The sequence below is a fragment of the Candoia aspera genome, chromosome 8 (genome assembly GCF_035149785.1).
Source record: "Candoia aspera isolate rCanAsp1 chromosome 8, rCanAsp1.hap2, whole genome shotgun sequence".
Lineage (NCBI taxonomy): Eukaryota > Metazoa > Chordata > Lepidosauria > Squamata > Boidae > Candoia > Candoia aspera.
In genome coordinates, this window is record NC_086160.1 from 13,901,606 (window position 1) to 13,928,552 (window position 26,947).

Sequence of the window (26,947 nt, forward strand, 5' to 3'; positions counted from 1 at the left end):
GTTTCTCATGTAACAGTTGAGACCTATGTTTAATTATTCTGCTTTTCCCCTCCCTCTCCTTAATACGTTTTTATTGTTTCTGATGAGCACCTTTCTCATACTAAGAGAAAAAAAGGTACGAAGTATAGTTATCAAGGAAATTATTAATGGCCAATTTAGCAATACAAAATGGGTTTATCACCTAGTTCCTTTCTCTAATGATTTGAACTGTGCTAACCAACTACCTTTAAAGTTTAACAGGGATATATTTTGATTAGAAAATGGATATGGTATGTCTCATAGTCTTACAAGCTTTCATGATGTATTTGAATATGTTAGTCATACAGTATTTCAGATTTGTTGGCTACATCACTGAAATAAATTACTAAGACATCATTATACATTTAAGACACAGATAAACAGCAGAGTATACGTAATGGTAAGGTTTATTTTTTAACAATTAGAAGACAAAACAATTAAAATTTGCAGTTCAGAACATGCACATTCACCAAATGCCAATGACATGTAACACTGCATAGAAGTGAATATATTATTAAAATTTAATAACATTATAAAACAGTGCATTTAACATCCATTTAAAACTAAACCTGAGAAAACTACCATAAACACTGAGTCAAAAATCTCTCCATTCATGCAGCTTCACAATTTCCACAGTAGTTTCAGCAGTAATGATTTAGGGGAGCTGGAAAATCCTACCTTACCTTGAATGCAGTCCTAAATATTATATAGTGCCTATTTTTTATGAACATTTCATGAAAATTGCAGCAGAAAACCAAGTCAGTGCATTATGGCTTAAATCGTAGAACAAGAAAAACAACAACACGGAAACATGATTTAGCTTTTACACATCTGGGTCACAGTTTTGCAATTACAAAATATTAAATGGATGCAAAAGTATGTGTTGAAACAACTTATAAAGCAAGTAGATACATCACTGTTTATTTTCACCATAATTTATTGACTAATTCAATCAGTTTCTTGGGCCTTGCACATATTTTAGAATGCTTTCACTGTGTAGTTGCTTTTGAGTTGACGTTCCATACTAACAAAATGAAGTTGGCAATCCAGTTGTTTACCCAACACTTCACTTTTGCTTACCAAACATATAAATGTTGATGCCTGTTTCAGCTAACAAAGAAATAATGAGCTTTACAGCACAATCATGCATCAGTTCAGATTCACACTGTGACATGCAGACAGATTACTAAAACTTAACCAAAACAACTGCTTTTCTACAATACATAAATCAGTAGGGGAAAAAAGGTCACATAGTCCAATTGTCAAGCAAGTAATTAATTTAACATTAATTGATAAAAAAAAAGGATGTCTTCCCATGAGATATTGTATTATATTTTTAAAAACATTTCCTCTATTGTTATACAACTAAAAAGGTTTTTGAACTACTAGTATTTAATTTTATTAAAATTTCTTTTTGTAAATAAGTCTAACCTAAGAAAACATGACTACTTATGGCTTCACAAAGTGTATCCAATTGGTTGATTTTCTGTTTAAATAGTGCCACATTCTTACAATTATTTAATTAAAAATAATACACAGGTATAGACATTCTTTTGATTTCTGAATGGTACCAGATTCTTTCAACGATGATTATTTTTAACCTTAACATAAATATTGCACAACACGTAATATGCACATAATATACAATTTCCTTAATGCAGGTACTAAGAAAAATGTAATTTTTACCACTTCAGAACAAAATAGTTTAATCTAAAAAAAGTTTTGAATAACATATGCATATCAACCAACATCCCTAAATATATATTATATTATAATATATATTTCTATATTATAGTGTAATAAATCACTTTTAAAGCCTTTTTTTAAATGAAGGGTATAGGTTTGCAAATTACATATGCTTTGTACATCCTGACTTTTGTTCAACAGTTCTAGTTTACTTGGGTTTATATTCTTTAGAAAGCTGAAAATTTGTCTTTAAATGAAAACATTTCTATACCATTAAAGACAGTACAGTACAAATACATAATCCTCCCATTCACTTTATAAAGCGCATTCTCAGAACACAGATTGCTGTTAAACAAATATTACATCAAATGTGTGAAGAAGTTTTTTCTTCTTTCCTAGATGGTAAGAAATGGGAGAAAATGAAAAACCAAGGTCTGGATCCTTGAATAAAGTGGCACATTTAAAATAAAAATGTAATATATAATAACTGGCAATGAATATTCTCTACCATTTTTGTAAGGCTAGGCAATTGTGGAACGTTCATTTCTGAATTCTAGTTAATGCAAGATTTATGCCTTCATCTTGATTCACCAAGGACAATCTGTATGAGAAAACAGGATCCCCTGCCTATAGAAACAAGTCTCTGCATGCAGATCACTATTTTAGGTAAATTGCATGCAAAACAGTTCTTTCATGCCATTAGAAATGGAGCAGGGGTTGACACCTGCTTCCACCTATATGTAGTATTATGCGTATCATGTATGTGCTTGCTGGCGGAACTAAAGATTCCCTCTGTCAGAGTCCATAAAAGCTTGCATAGGGTCATAAGCAACCAGTGGGATATGTTATTCAGTTTCTGCTTAATTATCATCTGATTTTATTTTTTGATTCTAAAAGAAATATATACTGCTTAAAACTGTACTGTAAGTATGCTAGTGTTTTTAATAATTTGCTTCAGAAATCTTTTGTGATGGATAAGCCACAGATAATATAAAGCAATAATCCAGGTTTTTGAAGATGCCCTTAATTGTGCATTTGTGACAGTGTGCATGTGTGGGTGTATGTGTGCATAGTAGGTCAATTTATTTGGCTCTCATTGGTTTATTAATTATCTATGCCAGAAATAGCTTCCCTAAGGCAATTTCAGGCTGCAAGATTAGAAGTAGAGTTCTTTTTAGCGAGAGACTTTATTGACTCCTTATTTTCTGCTTAGCCAGAGAAAAAGAACTTTATACTATGAGCACAGTTTTGAAATAAGTATGAAAGACTGTATACTTAACTCATAAATATATGAAATATTTAATGGGTATATGCAATATTTAATAAATAGTGTTTCTATTACACATTACTTTTTAAAAATGGATTTAGTGTAGAAACACAACCAACAAATATTGAATTTCCCATAATTTTTATCCTTGTCTATAGATAGGTAAACAAATTGCACATGTCACAGAAATCAGACATGGAACTGTCTATATAAAATATATTATAGACAAATTGAAATGGCTTTTAATACGCATAGTGGAAAAATGACTTTGCAATTTAATATTAGTCTTTTTCATTCTGATTTTACAAAATGACATATTTAAAAACATTTAATCAAAACATTTAAGTTAATGAGAAGGGTAGTTTTACATTACTGGTTAGAAAATGTTTTTTATTTAAAACACACAAATCTTATTTTAAATCCTCAAACTTTAGCATGCTCTAATTTAAATCAATTTTGGGAATGTACAGAATATATTGAATACCAAAAATAAACTGTTTCATAGTGCAAACTAAATGTATAGTATAGTACTAAGCTGATAATATCTATTCCTTTTTTTAAAATAATACCAATTAACAAAGTAAATTACTTTATAGTCAACTAATTTATACATAAAATGTTCTGTAAATAAAATCTGTATTTTCAAGCACACCTCCACCCCAATCCACTAAGGACAATCTGTCTCTGGCTTCTGTAAATATGACAAAATTCTGGTTTGGGTTCTCTTTATGGGGCCTATACATATGTATCCATATGGGATGGATGCAGTGCACCATGGTCTTGAACTACATCTGAACAGTCAATAATATAGTTGGCTCTTTCTTTTCTGACAGTGTTCATGCCTGTTTGGGAAACAGGAAACTTAGTTAAGGCACCATCTTTTTCTCTCTGCCAACCCCAACAAGTAACCATTGCTTTTTAAAATGAAAGTTCTGATTATATGTACAGGGAGAGTGGCAAAGGAACATCTTAAATGCAGCTCAATCTTGCACACAAATGTCACCAAATCAGGATTCTTAAGCAGGTAACAAGTCTCAAAGACACATACTCCTGACAGAGAAAATGAATGTTGTGTTAAATGTACACATTCTGTTAAAGGAACATGAAAGAGAAAAGAAAAGCTTCTGTAAGGCCAAAGGTGAAAATAACCACAGATTGAAATAAATGCAATAAAAATCAAATTATATCAGTTTTCATATTATTGTAAAACTTTTCAAGTACAGAGTATCAAACATGCAATTCTGACATCAGACACCATTGCTATCACTATCCTTTATCTCTACAAATGATGACTAAAATGAAGAATATGGAACTTCTTTGGCAAACAAGCTCATCCGACACCATTCCTTGTTAATACCTTGCTTTGAAATCTTTCTTCGTTACATGAATTAAGGTAATTAAAATGGTTCTTTAGCACTTGTGGAAATCAAAGGCTCATTATTTCGTAATTTTACCATGTATACACCTTTGCAAAGGCTATGCTTCTCAATGTACAGTATGTTGAGCAATCTGGTTGTTCGTTATATTCAAGATGTATCTTTATCTATCTCTCTATGCACAGAAACAGTACTCATCTTCACTGTAAATAAGCTGTTTGAAAAGGCTGCAGGTAATTATCAGTATCTGTTTACAAAATCCAAGTAACTTTTGAAAATTTTTAGAGATGGTGTATTAGAGTATAGTTGCACAGTGATTATGTCTACTCAATATGTGAACTTCAAGAAACAAGAGTAACAACAAACAACTCCCTCTAATCTTGTTACTGGACCATGTTTGCAGATGCAGGAAATACGTATTAACGTGCCTTAGTATGGCAAATACTGGAACTCTGTGACGTTGTCCTTCACCATTCCTCAGGTCTCTGTTTTGTTGTATCATATGCTCTTATGACTTCAGACTGTGAAACGATTCCATTTTCATCTTGTGAGAAAGCGTATCCATCTGGAAGTATAGAGTTAAATTGAAATGAGAAATAACGGTGATAATTCTAATGTTCTTTAAATGTTTTTGAAGAATCACTGAAATGAAATACTGAGAAACGTATTGTTGAGGTTAGCACTGAGGGCTTGCATAGAATAAGGAATGAAAGGATAAAAAGATTTTGCAAGCCATGAATACGGAGTTTCCAAACAGTATATAGAAGAACATTTATTACACCCATTGGTAACAGATGACATGATGAAAACAACTGTGATTAAAGTTTATGTTCTTTTAAAACCAAATTCTACGAAGGAATTAGTGCCATGACATTTTACCCATTTTAGATCAGATCTAGCCCAAGTAGAGGTTTGTTGATGCAAAAAGCTATTATTGTAGCATCCAAACTGCTCATGAAGGTCAACAGACACTCGGTATCCATGTGAGATGTGGTGAAGGTGAGGAGAATTAGCAGATTTCAGAGAGACCACCTTGTTGAATGCAAGGCACTTTTGAATTTCTCAATCTTTTTTTACTTTAGCTTTTACTCTTTTATGTAATTAGCCCCTTAGCCATATAATCATAGATTATGAGATTAATTCTCTGTAAAACTGATTTTTTTTTTTAAATTTCATTCATTTATTTTTCTTTCATTTATTTGAAATATTTGTATTTTGCTTTTTCACTTTTAAATCTTCAATGGAACTGAAAATCAGCTATACTGTAGTAGACAGATGAATTCTTAGAATAATATAGGAGATAATCACTGTGTGAGGAAATTTCTAATAAGAATCACATCTAATGACTTTGCTATTATTTGTATCTTTTGAACTTGTGTTGATTTCTTGCATATCTCATATACTTACGAAGCAAGTTTTGTTGCAAAGATTCAGAGTGGTACAAGTTGAGATGGTTTTTCTTAAAGACATTTTTCAATAGCTGAGCTCTTTCAGTTAAGCTAGGAAAAAAAGTGACAAATTTATGAAATGCACTAAAATTGGGAGGAGGGGGGAATCCAGTCTGCAACAATGACTATTGAACAGAATATAGAAAATGAACAATGGCAGCAATCACACACTTGAAATTAATAGAATCTGAGTAGCTATTCATAGGAAGGGAATGTAAGTGGAATTATTTATTGGCAACTCTATTTCAGGAGATGTTTGGTTTAAGTTCCTATTTACAAAGCCAGTAAAACATTTCTATTACTATTACTGTATTTCACAATGATCAGGCTCTTAAAAAGCATTGTAACTGGAAATGTGATTATTATTTTTGTTTACTTTATGATTTAAATCAGTGTTGTAGATGTAGCCTCAAAACTAATTTAAGGCATAAACTTTTAGTATATTTTATAGTAGGATGTAAATACCTTTCTGGTTGAAGATCTAACTATATAAATCAGACTTCATTAATGTTATCTTAAACATTTGAATGTTATGACTTAATCAGCAGTGCTGCAACTAACTGTTTTCACATTGCTGGCAGGGAGGCATCAACAAGTGAACTAGAGAGAGAACTAATTTTGGACAGTTCATGCCAATGCATTCTTGTCGCATCGTTTGCATCTACCCCCTGTCACTGTCAAATTTGTGTGATGGATTCCTGAATTCTCTGGGTGAAGCTGGGGGTGGGGGGAAGGTCACAAAGAGTCGCAAAATGGAAAAAGGGAAAACAAACTTCACTGAGTGACCGAGCATCTAAACACAGGCTGGATTTAGCCCTAAGCCATCAAAATACAGAAACAAACGAGGGAAAGCATGCCCAGCGTGGCTTCAGGACTTCTTTCCATCCCCTTAACAAGAGTGTTGTTCTAGGTCATGTGATTGAGAAAGGGGGCAGAAAGGAGGAACTGGCAACATTTCAAGCTGTGCACACCTGCCTCTCCCAGAGGGATGCCTTGGGGGATGTTTTTTCTCTGCAAGCCACATTTTCAAGCTCAGTTTTTTCCCCCTTGGCTTCTCTCTCCACACCAAATTTGGTCCCTTTCTGTTTAGTTTTAAAACAATTGCCAGCCAGATCCCTTACCTCCTTTAGATCATTTCTTTGCAACATTCCACTGAGAGTTGTAAAGAACAAAAAGAACTACAAAACCCTGCATCTGTAGATGAAAATAAGCACACATTTTGAAAACACATGTGCAAGCCCCCTAACTGCTGCAACACAGTGATACCTGTATTGTGTGTGTAGTGAACCTAATCTTGTAAAGGATTAGGAGGAGAGTTAAAGGTATTCAGGTGATAAATAGTATTTAATTATAGAGTATCATCCAAGTACCATCAATTTGAATTATATGTTAAAGAAATAATTATTGTCTTAATTGAGTTAAGAAAGGCAAATTCAAAGGATGGTCAGTTTTTAAATGTGTGATTTATTAATTTAATTTCTCATTTACTGTCAGAGAAATAGCAAGAAACGTGTGAGAATGATGTGAAATGATATGTAGTAGTTATAGCTGTTACCATTGTTGTTGTTGTTGTTATTTTGTTACATCCTACCTTTCCTCCAGGATCCCAAGGCAACTTATTTGGTTGTCGCCATTTTATCTGCACAGATACAACTCTGTGAGGTACAATTCTGTGAAACAGCATATCCCCCTTTGGGATTTTCTGAATTTGTCTGTATCTTTGCCATGTGAGTTCTGCTGATATAGAAAGGGAATCTGAGTTTGATACCTGTTTCATTTCTTTCCTAAATGAAGTAATCCTCCATACATTGTGTCAGTGTGAAAAGGCAATTGCCCCCTTAGATACAGTAACTGATTGCCCAACCTTTAGTTGCAATAACTGCTATCAAGGGCTTCCTGTAATTGGTGATTGCTGTTACATCACAGTACAGAAATGTTAGCCCATTCCTCCAGGACAAACTGCTTCAACATAGTAGCACTTGACAATTGTTGAGCATGAATTGCTTGGTTCCGATCTTGCCACATTTCTATGGTTTAGGTCTGGTCTTGGATGGGACAGTTCTAAACACTGGATTCATTATACAAAACAAAATTCATGCTTCTTTTAATGATGGCAAGTTGCCCAGGCCCTCAGCGAGCAATGCATCTGAATCCATGACACTATCACCTCCATGCCTGACAGCTGGCATGAGGTCCTTATTGCAGAATACTGTGTTTGGTTTCTTCTAGTCATAATACCTATATAGTCCAAAGAGTTCCACTTTTGTCCACAGAATATTCTCCAGGAATCTGAAGGGTCATCCAGCTGCTTTTTGGCAAACCTGAGATGAATTATCAAGGTTCTTCTTAGTACAGCATGGGCCACAGCTTCTGCTCTTCTACTCTCTCGTGAATCTCATTTTTATGCAGTGTTCTTCTGGTGGTAATGAATGCTAACTTCAGCCAAGGCAAAGAAGGACTGCCGATCCCTAGGGTTCTTTGAAACTTCCTGGACATTTAGGCAGTTCTCAGAGTGATTTTTGATAGGATAACCACTCTTGGGAAGATTTAATATTGTGCCAAATCTCCATTTCAAGATTTGTGTCTAACTGTTGATCACTGTAGGTAGCTCCAGAGCTTTGGAAATCGTTTGTAATCTTTTCCACCCATCAGTGACATTTTTTTTTTTTTTTAGCACAGTGTAACATGCCTCTGGAGTCTGTATGTGAGAACTTCACTATGATGGGGGGAGCCAAGTTTGTGAGGTTTATATAACACAGGGTTGGCTGAATCAGCTCTGATTGTTCAATGAGATATTCACACAACCGGCTCAAGTTCAAAATAAATGTAACAAACACTAAACTTTTATGTTACTTGTTCACTCAAGATTCTTTTTATATAGAATAGGGCTACATGAAACTCTAGTAACATTCAGTGGCAATAATACACAGAAATTCAGAAACTCCTAAAAGGTGTGAATACTTTTTCAGAGAACTTGATGTCATGATGAGAATGATTGGCCCAGAGTCACCTGGTGAGTTTCCATGGCTGATATGAACTTGAACTTGGGTCCTTAGATCTTAGTCTACCATCTTAACCATTATATCACACTGAAGTATTACTGTTCACAACAATTTCCAGTAGAAGAAAATATCTACAGTGTATCTGTATCTGAAAGTCATTTCTGAATTGAAGATAATTTACTCCTTCAAGAAAGAATACTGTAGACAGAAAAACTACAAATACAGACAAAAATCCTATCTAATGTTTAACCTCTCCACTTTGTCAGCTTAGAGCTCCTAGCTCCAGGTCAAATAAATTCTGAAGACTTTTCCCTCCGTATTAAAATTATGCATGTGAGTTATTTAAATGTGTGCATATATATGTAGAGCCAGAAAACTCCAGGGAGCCACATGGTGGCATCTACTGTTATTTGGATTTTTAAACTCAGATCTGGTATCCTAAATGTACATGCAGCTACTAAAAGTTACACTTCAGAACTGGGGTGGGATCTTTTAATAATTTTCCAGTAATATCATATTAACTAAATTAATAACTACTAATTAGAATTAGCTACCCATAAAATAAGGTACTTCTTATAAAATCAATTCTCATCTGGATATATGGACCATTCTCTCACACAAACCAAGAAACACACAAGTACGTATACACAGAGACATTTCCCTCCCTTAATCCAGCAGAAATAGCAAATAAAAAGAAAAACAAACAGGAGAGTCATGGGATAAGAGGAAGGGTAACTACTCTAGGAGAGGAAGCCAAGAGATAGGGGAGAACAAAACTACATGGAAATGAAGCAAGGGGAGGAAGTAATAGTAGAGGAAAGGAAAAAAGAGTTGAATTTAGATGTTACAAAAACAGTTAAATTCACAAGGTAAAGGGCTACTCCCAAGCAGAAGCTAATCTTCAGGTATATTCAAAGGCATCCTTGTTTTGCAACAGCTGTATCTGCAGCCATTTGAAGTCCCTTGTTTTCAACAGCTGCTTCTCTTCTTATTAAGGATTGAACTACTTCCCCCCCCTCCATGCCCACTGAAATATACATTTCACAATTAACTGTTGGTAGAAATAATGCTCCTTAACTTGCTCTATGCAATATGAGATGCTACAGTTAATCCAAGGTACTCTCAGCATGCTGAACTAGTTGCATAGTTAGTTAAAATGGATATTAAATTAATTCAATGCAAAAGAATGCTTTACTACAGCAATATTTGGTTCATTTTATGAGCAAAATTAATTCAAAAACCTTTATGACTTTGATTTTAGACTCAAAGCAATGAGGTCAAATCAGGGAAAAACAAAGTATCTCTGTGCCACGTAAATGGAATGTTAATTTTCAATGTTGGTGAAATCACTTATAATAATATACCTTTTCCCATGAACAACAGCTCCTGGATCTTGAGATTTTGCTTCCAACTCCTGAACTTCATCTACTAAGGTCTTAAATGCTGCTCTCTTCACTCTAAAATTATTTTTAAAGCTTTCAGTTAATTTGTTCTAAAATTCTAAGTCTTATCTGTCTGCAAATATCAGTGTAAAATGAAATTTAATCCAGTAACATTAAATTCAATCCCACAATAGTATTATTTAAGAAAGAATGTAAATTCCACTTCTTCAGCAGCCCAGAGAGAGCTCGGATTATACATTCATTTCTAGGAGTAACCATTGGGAACTAGGAAGTAAGATTTTCCAAAGATGTGTTCTATTCATACAGTATACATGTGCTTTTGTTTTGATATTTTATTATATTATAAAGTCGTTATGTATATACATTGTTCCCTTCTGAAGAGCAATCTCAACTAACCAATCAATCTATGAAAGTAGGTCATAATTTAGTAGACTAAGGAATCAATTCTCTATACATGTGTAAATCTAACTGAGCTTGTATTTAATTAAGCAGATATGCCAATAATTATACTGCATCATTAAATGTACTTACTTAGGAATACATCCTGTTGAACTAATGGGATTTCTTTCTGAGTAGCTGTGGAAACTGCACAGTAATTTTAGGTAATTAACAAATGGACAGATTAATTATTTTGGGGCCCATATATTAATTGTATCATACTTACACTTTATACACTACATCAAATATTAGTGCTGTCATTGGAATACTTAATAAGCCCATCCAGAAGACTCCGGAGCTGAATAACATCACTGCCTATATAGATTTAAAAAATATGTACATGTATATAAAATGAAACATTTGCAATGATGTTAAATAAAATAACCATGAAAGGCTAATCTTCATAAATCACCCAGTAAAAATGTCAGTAAGGATGCATGTATTTCCTGCAGAGACTGAGAAGCTAAGTGGCTCTCCCTAGCTGAAGGAGAATCTGGTCACAGCTGGAGGTGCACTTCATTGCCTGAAGATGAAGACTACTGGCGGGCGCTGTGTGAATTTCCCAGAAGTGGAGGGGGCAGCAATTTATCCTTTGGTGGGGGGAACAGTCAGGTTTCCTAGAGGTTGTACCTAAAAGAACACTTGTGTACCTTTGAAGATTTTTTTTTCCCTCCTGAAAAATTTACCTGGCTACTTGCCATTAAAGCTCATAGGAAAATTTCCATTGGCTTCTGGAACATGTTTCACTGTTGTAATTATTTTCCTCAGGACAGCCATTTTTAATAGTTTGTAAGCCACCCAGAATCATTGGTGAGTAAGCCGTTTTAGAAACTGAAACAATACATAAATGTTGTTTTGGGAAGAGAGGGGGTAGGTAGCCTGTTGGGTACAGGTTCTTCATCTCTGTTCTAGGGTTATTTTCAATGTAATTTTCATTATGATTTCTGTTACACCGAACAGAACAATCATATTGTTTTACTGTTTTATATCGCTGCCTTGAAAAATTCTATAAAGTAGTATAAAATATACTGAATAAAATCTATAAAACAGTTGCTGGTTAACTGACAGTTTTTCATTTACATTTCATAATTCTTTAATCACTTTCCAGAGAAGTTGATTAGATGGATTATGTGAAGGTGCTATAATATCTGAAAATAGTTAAGTTCTTTATTAAAAACAGAAGTTTATGAATGAAATTTCCAAGATATTTTAAGTAATTTAGAGGCTCAGGGCTACCTACATGCGTTCGTATTTCTTATTAGCTCCAGATGTACATGTATGGCAGCAGAAATTTCAGGTTTCTTGATGATAGAAGTACACAAACAATATTTAAAATAAATTGTTGATTGAAGATGTTGGAAATTAGTTTCTGGCATTGTATCTGTTGTTCAAAGTCATTCTATGTAAATCCCATTTCATAAAATGACAAACAGGAAATCTCTATGTGGAGCTTTTAAAAACTTTAAAACTCTTCTGGGGAATGGCAACAATATATGATGCCTCAAAAGCCACTAGCTTGGATCTAAAAATGCTCCTGGAAGAGGGGAGGGCTGGCTAATCCCCTCGAGCTGCAGCCCATGGGCCCCAAAGTCACTGCAGAGAGACAAGGGACCCTTTTTCCCAAGGCAGGGGGAGCAGGGGGAGATGGGGCAGGGAATGAAATTAGTGCCCCCTCTTGTGTAGCTGTGATGTATTTTGTGCCTTGAGAACACATTTAAATCTAACTGAATGTTTACCGACTGGACATAGCTCCTTTGCCCTTCCTCAAATAACAATAGGTTAATTATTTTGCCCACATGTAAATTATAAAAAAGAACTTGTGACTTTACAGGTGGAATGGGAGCTATTGTTTGTCATTAAATCTAAGTATTACGCACAGAGAAACGAAGGATGCTCGTAGAAGTAGATCCATAACATATTAAAGAAAATAGAACATTTACTGTTCTAAATACATCGCATAAGTACTAAAGAAGAAAGGCTGACTTGATATGTAGCTTCTAATGAAAGAAAGCAAGGCAAGAAAATAATAAACAGGGTTGATTTCTGAATTAAAAATAAAGGCAAAAATAGTGGTAATTTAGATGGAATCCCTTTCTTTTTAAATGATTCTTAATGATTTTTTAAAGTTAGGGAAATGACCAAAGAGCTATCCTTGTGTAAGCCCCCCCCCCCCCCCGTATTAAAAGTTGCTTGGTGAAACAGCAGAATTGATAATGTAGGTCTCAGGATGTTAATTCTGACCATTGTAATGCTAACTATGAATGAAGGAACCACAGGCGCCTACCATTCACTCAGTCCAGCCTTTGGCTTTACAAATGAGCAACGTGAATTGAAGGGAAAAACGTTTTTCTGCATCATATTTGAAAGCCTGTCAGATTTTTTCCCTTTGCAGAGTTAATCCAAAACTAAAAGAGTTAAAGCTGACATTCACATTAAAGACAGAAAGCTTCTTTGTATATTTGGATGAAGAGGGAGAAAAATACAATCCCACTGAGGTATTTCCTTCCTTTCTGTGCAAGAAAGCTCCCTCTGGGCTCAGTTGAACCATTTTTGTCTCTAACTTTTCACATCTCTCTGCACATAGACAGGTCAGCTGGGAAATGGCAAACCGATCCAGTTTAGACAATGGTGCTCACAGGGACAGCCTGTTCTGGGGATGGATTCTGTCTGCCTTTTTGCGATTTACAAATTCATCGGCAGCCTATGCCAAGTCTTCTCTGCCCTTGCCCCTTTTGGCCTTGGGAAATCAAACGGAACCTGCTGAAATAGTGGCTTGGCCCCAAGCACAACTGAAAAGTACAAATTTCCAATTAATTGGCCTCAATTGATCTGAAAGTTTTTAGAACCTGTTAAATATTAACAGATGAAAATCTCCCTCTTAATTTATTATGTATGAAAATGGACATTCAGAAACACACAAGAAGCATTTAACTATTTAATTGGAGGAATTTAATCAAAGTGCTGAAAGATATCATTAATATGTGACCAAATGGTATTTATAGAAATATATTAGAAATGTATGTAAGTATGATAATCCTGAAAAATCTTCCCTGGGGGGTAGCTGCCTTGGAAGAGGTGGTGTGCATACATTAAATGCCCTTTGAATGCTCTGCACAGCCCAAATGGAGAACATTACATGATCACCAGCATATACTGTATGTAAGCTACAGTATCTTTAAATGACCAAGTAGATAAGACGTTCCACAGCCAGAGAATCTCCTCATCCCACAAGGTTTGACCTTGCTGTTATCTTAGAACTAACAGTGAACTTCTTACTTTAATCCTGCTAGTTTAAAAATCTAGGCCAGATTGAGGTCTCAGATATATTTGGAAGAAACACTGACCAATGCTGGCACTTCATCATAGCTTTATGAAATAAATCGATACAAACTGCTATGAATCCCATCATCGTCTTGCATCATTATTACATGCACTGATGATTCAATTATTTTTTTAAAAATGGTTAAAGGATAAACTGCTTTTCCTGATTTTCAGCTGCAGGGACGAGGAACCGCTTTTTCACCTGAGGGCTGCACTTCCTCTTGCTTTGCCTAAAAGCCACACAGAGCATGGCCAGTGACATCACGCCTTCACCAAAATGGTTGGAGCCTATTTTTTAGGGCTTGGGTGTTGAGGGCCAAAATAGGAACTGTTAAGTCTTACAAATGCTTAAAGGCTAACAATCCCCCCCTAAAAAAAGAAACAAACCCAAATGAGTTTGAATTCTTTAGTTTTTCACACTCTGGAGAGTTCTGGGGGTTGTAAATGGAGTGTTGTAGGTGAACTCTTTCTGCTTCATGAAAAGGCTGTTCCTAGAAACTGAGAAAATGCTGTGCTGGCAATGAATGTATCTGCAATCAATCAAAAGTGCTTCAGCAACTGCAGTGCTAAAGTTAGGGACACAGCGTGATAACCCTAATTCAGGAGACCATAACAGTGACTAGATGTGCCAGTCCACAGGTGACTCGATATGAGTGCATATATACGAAGCTGGGCTATAGGGACAACTTGGGGTGATGCTGGTGTACCAATCACCATTCTGCTTAGCAGCAGCTCTGCCTAAACTCTTGGGCCTCATAGCTGAGCTGATGTTGGGAGCCCCCAAACTGTTAGTGCTGGGAAATTTCAATCACCATGCCATGGATGGGATCAGGAATCCACGGCCTTCTATGGCAACCACGGGGTTATCGCAGGTCATCTCAGGCCCAGCACATATAAACTCTCAGATATTAAGACTTACGATCAGGTAACACATGATGGAAGACACTGTGCTAAGTCCTTTGCTGCAGTCAGTTAACTTTCCAGTCAATATGGAAATTGATCTCTGCAGAAGTAGACTGATTAGGATGGTGCATCCCAGGCACACGATAACTCTTCAGGCTTCCTGAAGGCATTTGTGGATTTTCCCATTGATCTGTAAGGCAGTTCTGCCATGCATCTGGTTAAGCTCCAGAATTCAGAGATGACAAGAGTGTTGGCTGAGTTTATTCTCAAGGGGTGGTGTCTCTGTGATTGCTGATCTGTGTGTGTGTGTGTGTCCTTGGTTTATCAAGGAGCGCTGGAAGATTGACAGAAGAGGCTCCTAGAGCATGGGGGCAAATGATGACAGTATGACTAAATAGGGTTACATACTCAGAGATGGACTGCAAATCTCAATGGCAGTCCTGACAGTATGGAACAGCTTATCCTATGAGGTTCATTTAGCCCCCACATGTCTTTCATAAAGTCATGAAAATGATCCTATTTAGATAGGCATCTAATAAGTGGAGTTGGACTTTTTTTTTTTTTTTTTGCATTTTTTGCACTGCGGATTTTTAAATTTTGATTGTGCTTCACATTTTTAGATTAACTGGATGATGGATTTTACTGAGAAGATTTGAGGAATGATTTATTTTTACTGCTTATAACATTATTATTTTGAGTCTTGAGTACTAACTAATTAATCAAAATCAGAACTCTCTAGGAATATAGCATAATGTATACATTTCATACTGGTTATAATTTTTGTTGTATTGAAAAAGAGTAGGAAAAGAACACTTGATAAAGAAAATATGAATAAATAAACTATATCTGTTTTTAAAACGGATGTTAAAAGAAACTGAATGATTTCTGCAAAACTATGGCATTTGAAACTGAATGTTGTATTTTTTATGTATGCTAAAATATACATTATACTAAATATATATTGTTTTATATTAGCATTTGCATCAACATCAATACATATCTCTGGCAAATGCATTTTTACTTATGTTCTTTCGCCTTTTTTGATTAGCTGTCTTGTACCATTACATGCTCCTGGTTTATTTTTACTGTGTTCTCATTTGAGCATTCTAAAATAATTTTAACTATCAACATCATTCTCTAGAGAAGATTCATCAGGTTTCTGTTTAAATGCTTTTCTGAAACTTTTTTAAAGTTTGGTGTCAGTACTACCATGACCTGAGGTTGTCCAGGAGAACTCCTGAACTGTTGACAAGTTTTAAATTATCTCTTGTTTGAAAGAAAAATTATACTGCATGTTTGCAAATATTTATATGTTAATTAAAAAAAAACATTACCTCCCCAGACATGTCTGGTGCCATAGGAATGACTGGCCATAAAGAAGAGTAGATGCCAAAAAATACTACCCAGAGTGCAATGCTGCCCCATATAGCTATATGACTAAACTGAAAAAGAAAGAAACTCAGTTAGTAAATGAATACCTCTAAAACAGTTTTATCTATATCTATATCTATCTATATCTTTATCTCTCTCTCTATATATATATATATCTAAGGAAATACTTTCCTAGAAATAGATATATCTATTATAAAAACATTATGCATTAAAGTCTAACTTAAATTTTGTTCCCACTGAAAATGTCAAAAGATAGCCTGGCTTCTCCTTTCATATTTTTAAAACTGTTTTATTGTATTACTATAAAACACAAATAGTACATTATATTATTTGGATACAGTAGTGTTTATACAATATTAACTAGAGATTAACACTCTAATGTTTAGATAACTTAAACCTTTAAAGATAAAGAAGTTTATATCAATACTAGGTATACTTTCTAAAATATCAATGTTGATAAGCATAAAGTTGTTTACATTTTACACATTTAGCTTTGGATGTAAACCAGTGTTTCTCAATCTCAGCAATTTTAAGATGTGTGCAGTTCAACTCTCAGAATTTCCCAGCCAGCCTCAGTTGAAGTTATTATCGTAGGAATCAACAACAACAAACTAGAGGTGAAGGTGTAGTGGTGATCACTACAGGGATTAGTAATCTGAGAGGCTGTTTACTGTACCTCAGTGGTGCTTACAATCCTTCGGTTGTCTCCAAATTATTTAGACCTTTTACTTTTTTAGGTCCTGATGCTGACAATAAACGTAATCTAGCCAGAGTTAATACTATTGTATAAACAGGTGGGAATTTCAGTTCTGAAAGTGAGGCTAACTTAGATGTCAATGACTTTAACATCAACTGCTTTACTGTGATAGTATGGAGTTAGTAAATGTTGGATGGTGGGTGGTGTCATTCCGGAACAGAGGCCTTATGAGGATCCAAAGTGATGCAGTTTAAATCCATACTACTTCCAGAAGGAAGTGCATGGGCAGGTCATTGATTCTGGCACATCTATGGTTTGTTTTGGTAATGGAAAACAGGTAATGTGAAAGCAATATTTTTTTCCTAGTAAGTAGTATAAAATAAAAGAGGCAGGTTCATCAAGAGTAGAACTCAGAGAGAATGGTCTCCATAAAGTTTCCAGTGTGGTGGTAAAACAGGAACTGAAGGGCTAGCACTAAATGGGCACTTAGGGGTAGAACTCCTGCCAGTACTAATCAGTTAAAGAATGTTCCAGAGCATTGATTTGTGCAGGTAGAAATTCATCAGCATCTTGTATATAGGCCATGAAGAGTAACAGGAACAATTATATGTTCTCTCTCAGGGCTCCATTCTATCTCTAGTGCTTTTCAATACCTAAATGAAAGTGTTGGAAGGTATCACAGTTCTGAAGCTGCATGCCTGTATATACCAATGACACCAAAATCTATGTCTCTGTAACCCCTTCAGGAAATAACATGGCTCCCCGAATGCCTGCCTACAGTCAGAACTGGCTTGGATGACAGAGAATAAACTGAAATTGAATAAAGACAAGACAGAGGTGCTCACTGGCAGCGCTCATAATTCCAGATAGGAGTCAATCCCCTTTATTCTACACCGAACTGATCTCCAGAAGAAACTAGTATGCAGTTTGCGAATATTTCTGGAATACTAGATTGGAGCCACAGCCAGCAGGGCCCTTTATCAGTTTTAGTTGATACACTAACCACATTCCTTCCTAGAAGAAAATGACCATAAAACTGTGGTGGACACACTGGCAACTTTCAGGCTTGACTGCTGTAATGTTAACTATGTGGGGCTCCCCTTGTGTCTAGTCAGAACATTTTAATTGGTACAGAATCTGTACCAGATATTTCTGAATCTGAGTAGAGTTTTAAGGAGTTTGCCATGTGACATCAAGCCGTACTATATAAAAGAGGAAGACTTATAATCACATACTGTTTTTCTTTGTGCATGTAAGGATTTGCATATAGATAAAAGATTGTATCTCTGTAATTTGCAGTAAATTCAAATAAACAAATAAAACACCCACCAGTGAATTAAAATTGTCAGTGCATTGAATAAATTGAAATGAATGAATCACTATCATTTATTGCTTTATAATATTTTAAAAGATATCTTACCAAAGTCCAGTATGAAGTCTCTAATCCAGCTTTTAAACACACAGTTATTACCACAAACTAAAAAAAGAGAGAAATTACTTTTCTTTACCAGATATGTTTAACTCAGATTGAAATATGAGGCTTCAAAATTAAAGGCCATTTTAACATTCTTACATTTGTGTGAGAATATATAATTTAAGAAATTTTATCCAATATCCAATCCAACTTGGAAGATTTCTTAGATTCCCCCCCCCCAAAAGCCGTCACACAATAAAACGCTGGCACCCAGTTTCTTTACGAAAAAGAAAAATAGTAGCTTAAGGCTCCATTACATGCACCTATAATACAATAATGTCATGGCAGATAACATGCCTTATGCACACTGGAAGGGAGTTTTGTTTTTTTTAATTTCTTGTTTAATGTATGTTAAGCATATCTGAAGGATAATGCAACTGGTTACTTTGCTGGTAAGTGAAACATTATTGAGAAATGATGCTCCAATATTTGATGACAAATGTCAGTACAATCTCTCCAGGGTCTTTAGGTACACTTAAAATGTCATACTTTTAAACATTAGTATGAGTTTAGCTTTATAATTACAGCCTTAATATTATTGTTAACACTATTGTTAGAATATTATATATTCATAACAACGATTTCATCTGAGAGCAAATTCTCTGCTGAGTTCCTTTCTTTTTATTCATTGTTTGTTTGAGTGACTCTGTTTTATGGTGGTTATTGACTAAAATAAAATTGTCCCACTTGACTTTTAATTCTACCCAGGAGGTTATCAGGAAAGCCTAATTAATATCACAATTGCCTCTCTGAGGGAAAGCAGGCTGTCTGCTGGTTTAAAGAAAGCAATTATTACACCTTTGAAGAATTCAGAAGGGGATCCTTTAAGGTGAGACAATTTCAGCTAGTTTCTAATGTCCCATGTTGGGTAAAGTAATTGAGAGGGCAATGGCTTCTCAACTACAAACAGACCTGGAGGAAGCAATTTATCTTGACTCATTTGAAACTGACTTCAGAGTGGGCTATGGACTTGAGACTGCCTTGGAGGTCCTATTTAATTATTGCATGAGGAGCATGGGTGATGGCCAGCTCAGTCTGAGACTGAGGTGGAATAAGCTGCTGAAGGTGCCCTGGACAAACGCTGGACTTAAGGGGAGCCTAGCAATCAGGCACTTGAGGCTGACATATCTGAGGAACATTTAGGACAGCTGGGTGCAGCAGAAGATGAGAGGCCTGATTTGGGACTTCCTCCTAAAACATGCAGCCAAGTGCAGAGCAGAACAGAAGAGATCCCCATGGCTCCTTGCACATCAAGGACATGCCCACACTTGATTGTCTGCACTCGGCATGGGTTCTATTTAAGAATCATCCCTGCCCAGTAGTTTTCTATAGGGAACAACTACTTCACTTGTCAGAACTCTATGCATTTGACTCCTGAACCTTTTGCCTGAGAACTCTGCTCCTTGGAATCTGGCTGACTGATGAACCATGTTTGGATTCTGGGACCTCAGACTGTGACTTGACAATGCTTCTGCCTTCTCCTTTGGATTTGGACTGAGTGCACGCAAGTTACTTACATTCTGGAACTAATGAGTGTGTGTTTGTTCAGTTGCAAATAAAGCCTGTTAGCCTTGCTTCTGAGTAAAAAAAATGAACTCAACCCATGTATGTGCATATGTCACCTGGGGCAGAACACCAAGAGGTTTTGCCATATGAAGAAATGTAAGAAAAAACAAGCACATTCAACATATGCTTTTGACTAGACTGAAATTAGCTCATCAACAGAGGACTGCGGTTATGTAAAAGTGACATCAAGTGATTTGGCTTTTCAAAGTAGCTGCTCTGGGTAAGGCTGGACATACTAAAACTGGGGGAAAGAGCCTGGTCTAGAAGAAAATAAAAGTTGTGCTGGACATCACATTTTAAAGTCTGAAGCACAATTCTTTGGATTTGAGGTCAGGGTCAGTTCTAAGGGGGGTATCTGGGAAGCAACTAAGGATCTCCTGAAAAGATCTGTTGTTGTCTTAAGATATCTATCCACTCTGGGTAGGGGTTGGCAATCCAGTTTCTATAAGCACCAGCTATTTTCCTTGCTGCCCACTATGCTCTCCGTTCACTAAATTTTAACTTTTCAGAGTTTCTTTTTCCATAAAAAATAAATTGGAAGCTGCATAATGCAAAGTGAATTGCTAGTTTTCAGCATTATTTATCTTCAGAACTACTTTAGGGCCTCACATAGGCCCAGTATGCATGATTACAAAATAAAAATAATTAGTAGCTGCAGCCCAGTGTTTCATTTGGAAAAAGAGAAAGGTAACCTGGGAGTAGTGGGGAAGATTATGGAAGGCTAGACAAGAGTGGCAGAGATAAATTTCTCTAGTTGCCTTTTGGTAAAGGAATGTTTTATGGCTGGCCATAACCAGTATGGCACAAGTTTTGTGAACGTATTAGCATTTTCCATAGTATCCCTTTTGCGGAGAGTGTTCAAAATTTAAAATGAAGTTACTATCTCAAAAAGATGTTTACTCTGAATCTGGAGCCAAAATGTAACAAATGCAGAGGCAGAGGTGGCTACCCAGGTTTCTTACATCCTGGTCTGCTTTTACAGAGTACAGTAATGCAGCTGAATCCAATAATGACCACTTAGTACTAATTCTGTGCAAAGCATTTGAAAGTAATGCTTCCCAACACATGGGAGCATGAATGTCTTGTTTTGCAAAGTTTGTGCAGCTACTTTAAAAGCTACCCTTTACTCCCTACACCTGCAGACCTACTTCACTTTGCCTGTGGCTGGGTTTTCAAAGCAGCCTCGTGTGGCTTGAAAAGGTGCAGCTGCTTTTACGATTCACAGCGAAGTGTTTTTTTCCCATGCATTGTGAAGCACTTCTTTTAAATGCTTTGCACTGCCCTATTTAGAATCTCTTTTATAAAAGTTCCTCATAGGACAAAAAATAGAGATAAAAGTTTAACAAACAGTTTAGGGAGGCCATAATCATATCCCAATGGTGAAGCCAAAGTCAGACTCTACAGGTGAAGTCCGGGTCCTGCAGCACAGTAGTCTCCTGAATGATTACTCAAGTGATGAGACGCATGAATGAACACCTGTTCTATTATAAGTATCCTAGGTACTTCCAGAAGCAACCCTGTTCACTGCAGCATCCCCCCCACTTTTTTTAAATTACAGAAAAAGAGCCATCCTTCTGTATGTGAATGTAACTGATCACATGAATATGATCTGTCCTTGCCATAAACGATGCACATTTCAACATGAATCTTTTGCATTAAGGTAGCAGAAACAAAGTGAATTTTATTTTTGTACTCGTAACAATGATATTACTTAACAGAGTTTAAAATGCTTACTATACCACATGCTGAGTATTTGGTTGTTAATCCATTTGTTTTGGATTTAATTTACCAGGAATGTAGAATGAAGCAATTGTAAGCATGGAATGAGGCTTACAGGTAGAAGAACAAAAATTTTAACTACATGGCTTCAACGTAAGTCATAAGTAGGACTCAATAAGATCACTGCAGCACCAATTGCTGTTTTCTGTTTAAGATATGAGCTAGATTAGTACGAGTAGAACTTACTGTATATACGGCATTTCCCAAAAGCAAGTAGTCTGAAGTTTTACCGCTGGCAAACACAGTATCTATAAAATAATAACATTGGCAATGTTAAATAAGAGATTATGTATGGAATTTATTCATTTATTTGTTTTATTAGATTTATATGGCTGCCAACTCGCCGAGTGACTCTTGCCTATGAACTTCTCAAGACTGGTACTTCAAGAAAGAAAAGAGGGTAGTTTGTATGAATGAATAAACAACCAGTCACCTTTACAGGTAAGCAACTGCAGTGTTTCTCAACCTTGGCAACTTTAAGTTAGGTGGCCTTCATCCCCCAGAATTCCCCAGCCAGCATGTTTCTTTAGATGGCATTGAACACCTGTTAAAGGTTACTGTACCTCCATTAAAGCTGCAGCCTAAGAAATTTACAAAGATATTAAAAACTTAAATAATGAATAAAAAATTCTTTAATCAGATGTTAGCTCTAGTTACAGTAAGGAGAAGAAGTAGCAGATGTCTACTGCATTTTAGGAGCCCTGCTTCTAATAAAGGGTGCCATGCTAGTAATTTAAAAATAAATTTATTTAGGAAATTTCTACATGCTGTGTGATTATGTGGAGGGATAGATAGGTTGTTTACCAAACATTGTAGGCCTATGCATTTGCATCTGGGCAAAAACTTTCTAGGGTTGGGATAGATCAGGGATGTGCCTGCTGCTGAAATAAATGTCTACCTTTCCCCTCAGTTTTCAACTCCACGGCTGCTGCAAGCTGCCAGGAGCCTTTCAAGGAAGCTAAAAGGAAGGAGAGCATTGTGTGTAAATCTACAACCACCACCTGAAGATTTATGGATTCAATTTTACTACTTTATTTTCCTTCTTCTACTTTTGAAAATATACTCTCCCCATTGTTTAAAAGTACTCTGAATGATTATTTTGATTATTCTGTCTGGCCGATAAGTGGCTATATGAATTTGTCTAACAAACAAACAAACAAACATTACATTTCTAGTATGAATGCAGAATTTTCATTTTTTTATATTTACTTACCATACTGGATGGCTTTCAGTGGAAACCAAAACAGAATTACTGAATGAAAGAGGCCATTTAAACAATGAACCCAGAAAACCTAAGCAAAAACAAACAAACAAACATGAGAATCACTATGATAAAACTAACTTTTTGAACTTTGACTTTCTATCTCTCTCTCTACCTAAAAAAAAAAATCAGATTTTTCCCCAAAAGGCCCCCTTTAAAAGCTAATATAGCTGCAGCATTTTCTGCCTCACTGCTCTTCATGGGTCTTTATTTTTAATTTTTTCATGTTTAACTTTTTGCACAAAATCTAAAAAATGCCTTTTATACTAAAGCCAAAAACAAATGAAAAACAATATTTATTATTCACAAACATCAACATTAAGTGGTTTAGTTGAGCACAGCAATCATTTTTGATTAATACCATTTTCCTTATTAACATGGAACAAATATAGATTATAATACAACTATATCAGGTAAGTATAAAAATAATTGTCTTTTTATGTATGTGTGTATGGAAAGAGTCACAGCACAGGTTATGAAAGAAAACAGCATTTACTAGTTTTATAAAAGGTAAATTGTTTTGTACTTACATATACTTTTACAAAACATCTTTACTGTGCTAAACAGAAATGTATTAACTGCTTCAAGTTGTTCAAGCAACAGAAATTATGTTGCCTGCCTTAAAAAATGTTCTACTCTGCCTGTAACATCTTTGTAATATTATCTAACTAGCTAAGGTTGTACGATCCAATTTATGCCACAATACTTTGCATATTTGAACTTTTGTGTTACTCATTAACCTTTGTCTCTCCTTGCTGTGTCATTACCAAAAAGTATTATTTGACAAAAAGCTCAGGTGGGGGCAAGAAAATTAGGACTGCTTTTTCATGTTCATGATGAATACTTATTGTCGCATGCTAATCCTTTAGCCTCTGTCCATGGCCCCATGAACTCTGACCCTTTTTATCACAATGAATCTATGCATCATCATTTAGTTCAACAAAGATTCTAAATCTTCCACATATGAAACCTAAAATGTCTGTCTTCAGAGGCCATTTGAAATTGTGTATGCCCAAAACTTATTTAAAATAAAACAATAAAATGTACAAGTCTGATCTGTTTCTAAAATTAATAAATGATTAAAATGTTTAAAACTGAGTTCACAGAATTTAACAACATTCACAATTGTACAAAACACTGTACAAATATAATCACTTAATTTGCATTCACTAAACTTTTTCAAAAATAATTATATGTATTAATACATAACAATGCAAAAAATTGTGACAGAAAACCTATCATATTGAATTGCTTAATCTCTTTTGGATCTATTGGGTCTACACAATTATTTTTATTATTGTAATTAGTTGAATAAAAAGGGAATGTAAAGAACATAGGAAACATTTATTTTAAGAAGCTCATGTATCTGAGCTAATGAAAGTTTTAAAGTGCTATAAATAAGTGGTATCAAAATAAAAACAAAACATCAGCCATATTACTTATACCTAATTAAAAGAATTATATATGGAAAAACGTAACAACAACAATCAATTATACTTACTGGGTTACATAATTTAATTGACAAAATAGACAACTTCAGATTCAGATTTCAGATTAGAATTAGTTTTAAAACTCTAACTAGTATATCAGTGTTAATTTGGAAAGTGTACATCTATTATTCATACTGGTTTCTTAAAAGTTTTTAAAGGATCAGGATAAATAATGTGAAAAAATATTATTTATTTACTAATAGTATGAAAAATTATTTACTGTTTGAGTGACTCCCAAACGTAACAAAAACAAAAACACTTCCATACACATGAATGATTTGTTTGCTGAAGTTCCTTTCCGCTACTTTTTACTGCATCAAATCCTCCTCTGGAAATTTTATGCATATTCATGAACAGCTTTTCTGGGGAACTAGAGGTTACAGCTGGAAGGACTAGCTAGTTGAAAAAATAGAAGAAAGACTGGATTGGATTTTATTGTTACTGGAAGCTTACTGAGATATAGGGTACCATAATTATCAGACTTATATTTACATTATTTCAATCACATTGTACTAAAATAGGATCAAACATGAAATAATTACAGATTTACTTAAATTCTTGCCAACTACCTTTGAATTGAAATCCAGAGCATTTTGGGAGGTCTTGTATAATTCAGGGTATTTTAGCATATTTTCTTTGTGGCAGGATCTTTCAAATATTCCAAGTGTCAGTGGAGGCATAGCGGTAAAGATCTAATGTGCAAACCAAATACAATAACAAAAATTTGTAATCAACTTTCAATATATTTTAATAATTTAATAATTAACAGTCAATGAAATTATGTATTAAAAACTTACCACATTATAAAGTCCTATGCACCATCTTTCAAAAAGAATCTGTCCAGAAAATCCATTAACAAATGCAAACCATATCTGAAGAATAGAGTTTAAACATAATATCAGTTTTATGGATTCAAGAACATCTTTTTTTGAATCAGTAGTATTTGAAAATGAGGGAAATTTTATTGGCAGAAAAAATAACAAAAATGTGAAGTCTTAACCCTACAATTAAAAATAATTTTATTCAAATCTTGTTTCCATTCTTTAGCCATATAAAAAATGTATTTCTTGATAAATTGTTCAGTACTGATATTTGAAATCTTTGAATTTTTTGTTAAGATTGTACATAATTTTTATACATGGTGCTAGTATCTTTGAAACCAATATGATATGAGAAATGTGACTACTCCATATCAGCAGTTGACAAACTTGACTGGCAGGGGAGCCACTCTGTGGTATCTTTTATGAGCTCTTAACAGCTATTCCCCAATTTGTATAGTTCTGGGCTTTGACATGTAGGACTGCTATTCAGAGAGAAAAAAAATGAAAACATTCTGATTAAGCACAAGCCCATGAGGATAGCGGTCTTTGAGATAATGTTTTATCTAGATTATTTTGGATCCAACATTATCTGTGTGCATGATTCCATCTGAATACTTCATATAATTTGAGGTATGCCTTCTGGATTAAATAATGTGTAATGAACCTTTTTTCCAACCATAATTCCAACTTGAAGGATCACTGAGTATTTGCTAACCAAGTATGTTCACAACAGCAACAACATAAACTTTCCATCATGGAAAAGATGATGATGATAATTATATCCATTTAAATTTTATTAGGTAATTGAGCACATGATTTCTGTTTTCTTAAGAGTACATTCCTATCCTTACGGATGTTAAATCACATTAATTCTAATTGCTACAGGGTAAAAAAAATCCCCAAACAATATTATATTACTTGAATTTAATGCATTTCTCAGCAAGACTCTGTTAAAAGTTTTTCGTATCTGAGGGTATGTAATTGAGTAAGTGCAACATACTCATCAACTATTTGTGTATTAGCAAAACTATATGTAAATTAAATTACCTGCATATGATTCATGTTTTGGTAACTATGCAATGTTACCACGCATAAGACAATGTTTTTACAAAGCTCTATTTTCTGGATTTTTTTTAAAGTAACAGAGATTCTGTAGACACAACAAAAATAACACCGCACTAATCTTTAAAATATTAATTATAAGTTTTGCTTTCAACAGCTGAATTCTAAACAGATGATTAACTGATAATTGGAAGGAGAGCAGAGTCTGAAAGTAATCTCTCACATAATAATTAACATGACAAAATTGTTAGAACCTAATATATATTGGGCTGCACTGATTTAACTGTGGAATCAAATGCATACAACCCTGTCCCAGCTGCTAGGGTTATACCACTATGGCTGTTAATGGTAGTCACAGCAGCAGTGCACTAAAAAAATAACAAGACTATGCATCAGGGACTGAACAAAAGCACAACTTTCAAATTCTGTAAAAATACTTAACGAGATATAAAACATTCAAGAAAACGCTAAATATATGTTATGCATACAACTGAATCCTTAAATATAAGTAACTATGCTTAGCATTTCAATGACTTAGAAAAT

At 34.8% G+C, this 26,947-nt stretch overlaps 1 protein-coding gene across 2 annotated transcripts in view; it reads right to left on the reverse strand.

Annotated features, from left to right (window-relative positions):
• Nucleotides 1–407: 407 nt before the first annotated feature.
• Nucleotides 408–26,947, reverse strand: part of ATP8A1 (ATPase phospholipid transporting 8A1) — a 121,814-nt gene continuing 95,274 nt past the window's right edge. For both annotated transcript variants that reach the window (XM_063310654.1, XM_063310655.1), the window contains 10 exons: nt 25,319–25,393; nt 25,091–25,213; nt 22,984–23,062; nt 21,957–22,018; nt 18,372–18,428; nt 16,197–16,304; nt 10,865–10,953; nt 10,162–10,254; nt 5,755–5,846; nt 408–4,912 (listed from right to left, as the gene is read on the reverse strand). In XM_063310654.1, the coding sequence (XP_063166724.1) occupies nt 4,815–4,912; nt 5,755–5,846; nt 10,162–10,254; nt 10,865–10,953; nt 16,197–16,304; nt 18,372–18,428; nt 21,957–22,018; nt 22,984–23,062; nt 25,091–25,213; nt 25,319–25,393 (876 nt within the window). In that variant the 3' untranslated portion in view covers nt 408–4,814. The remainder of the gene's footprint in view (nt 4,913–5,754; nt 5,847–10,161; nt 10,255–10,864; nt 10,954–16,196; nt 16,305–18,371; nt 18,429–21,956; nt 22,019–22,983; nt 23,063–25,090; nt 25,214–25,318; nt 25,394–26,947) is intronic.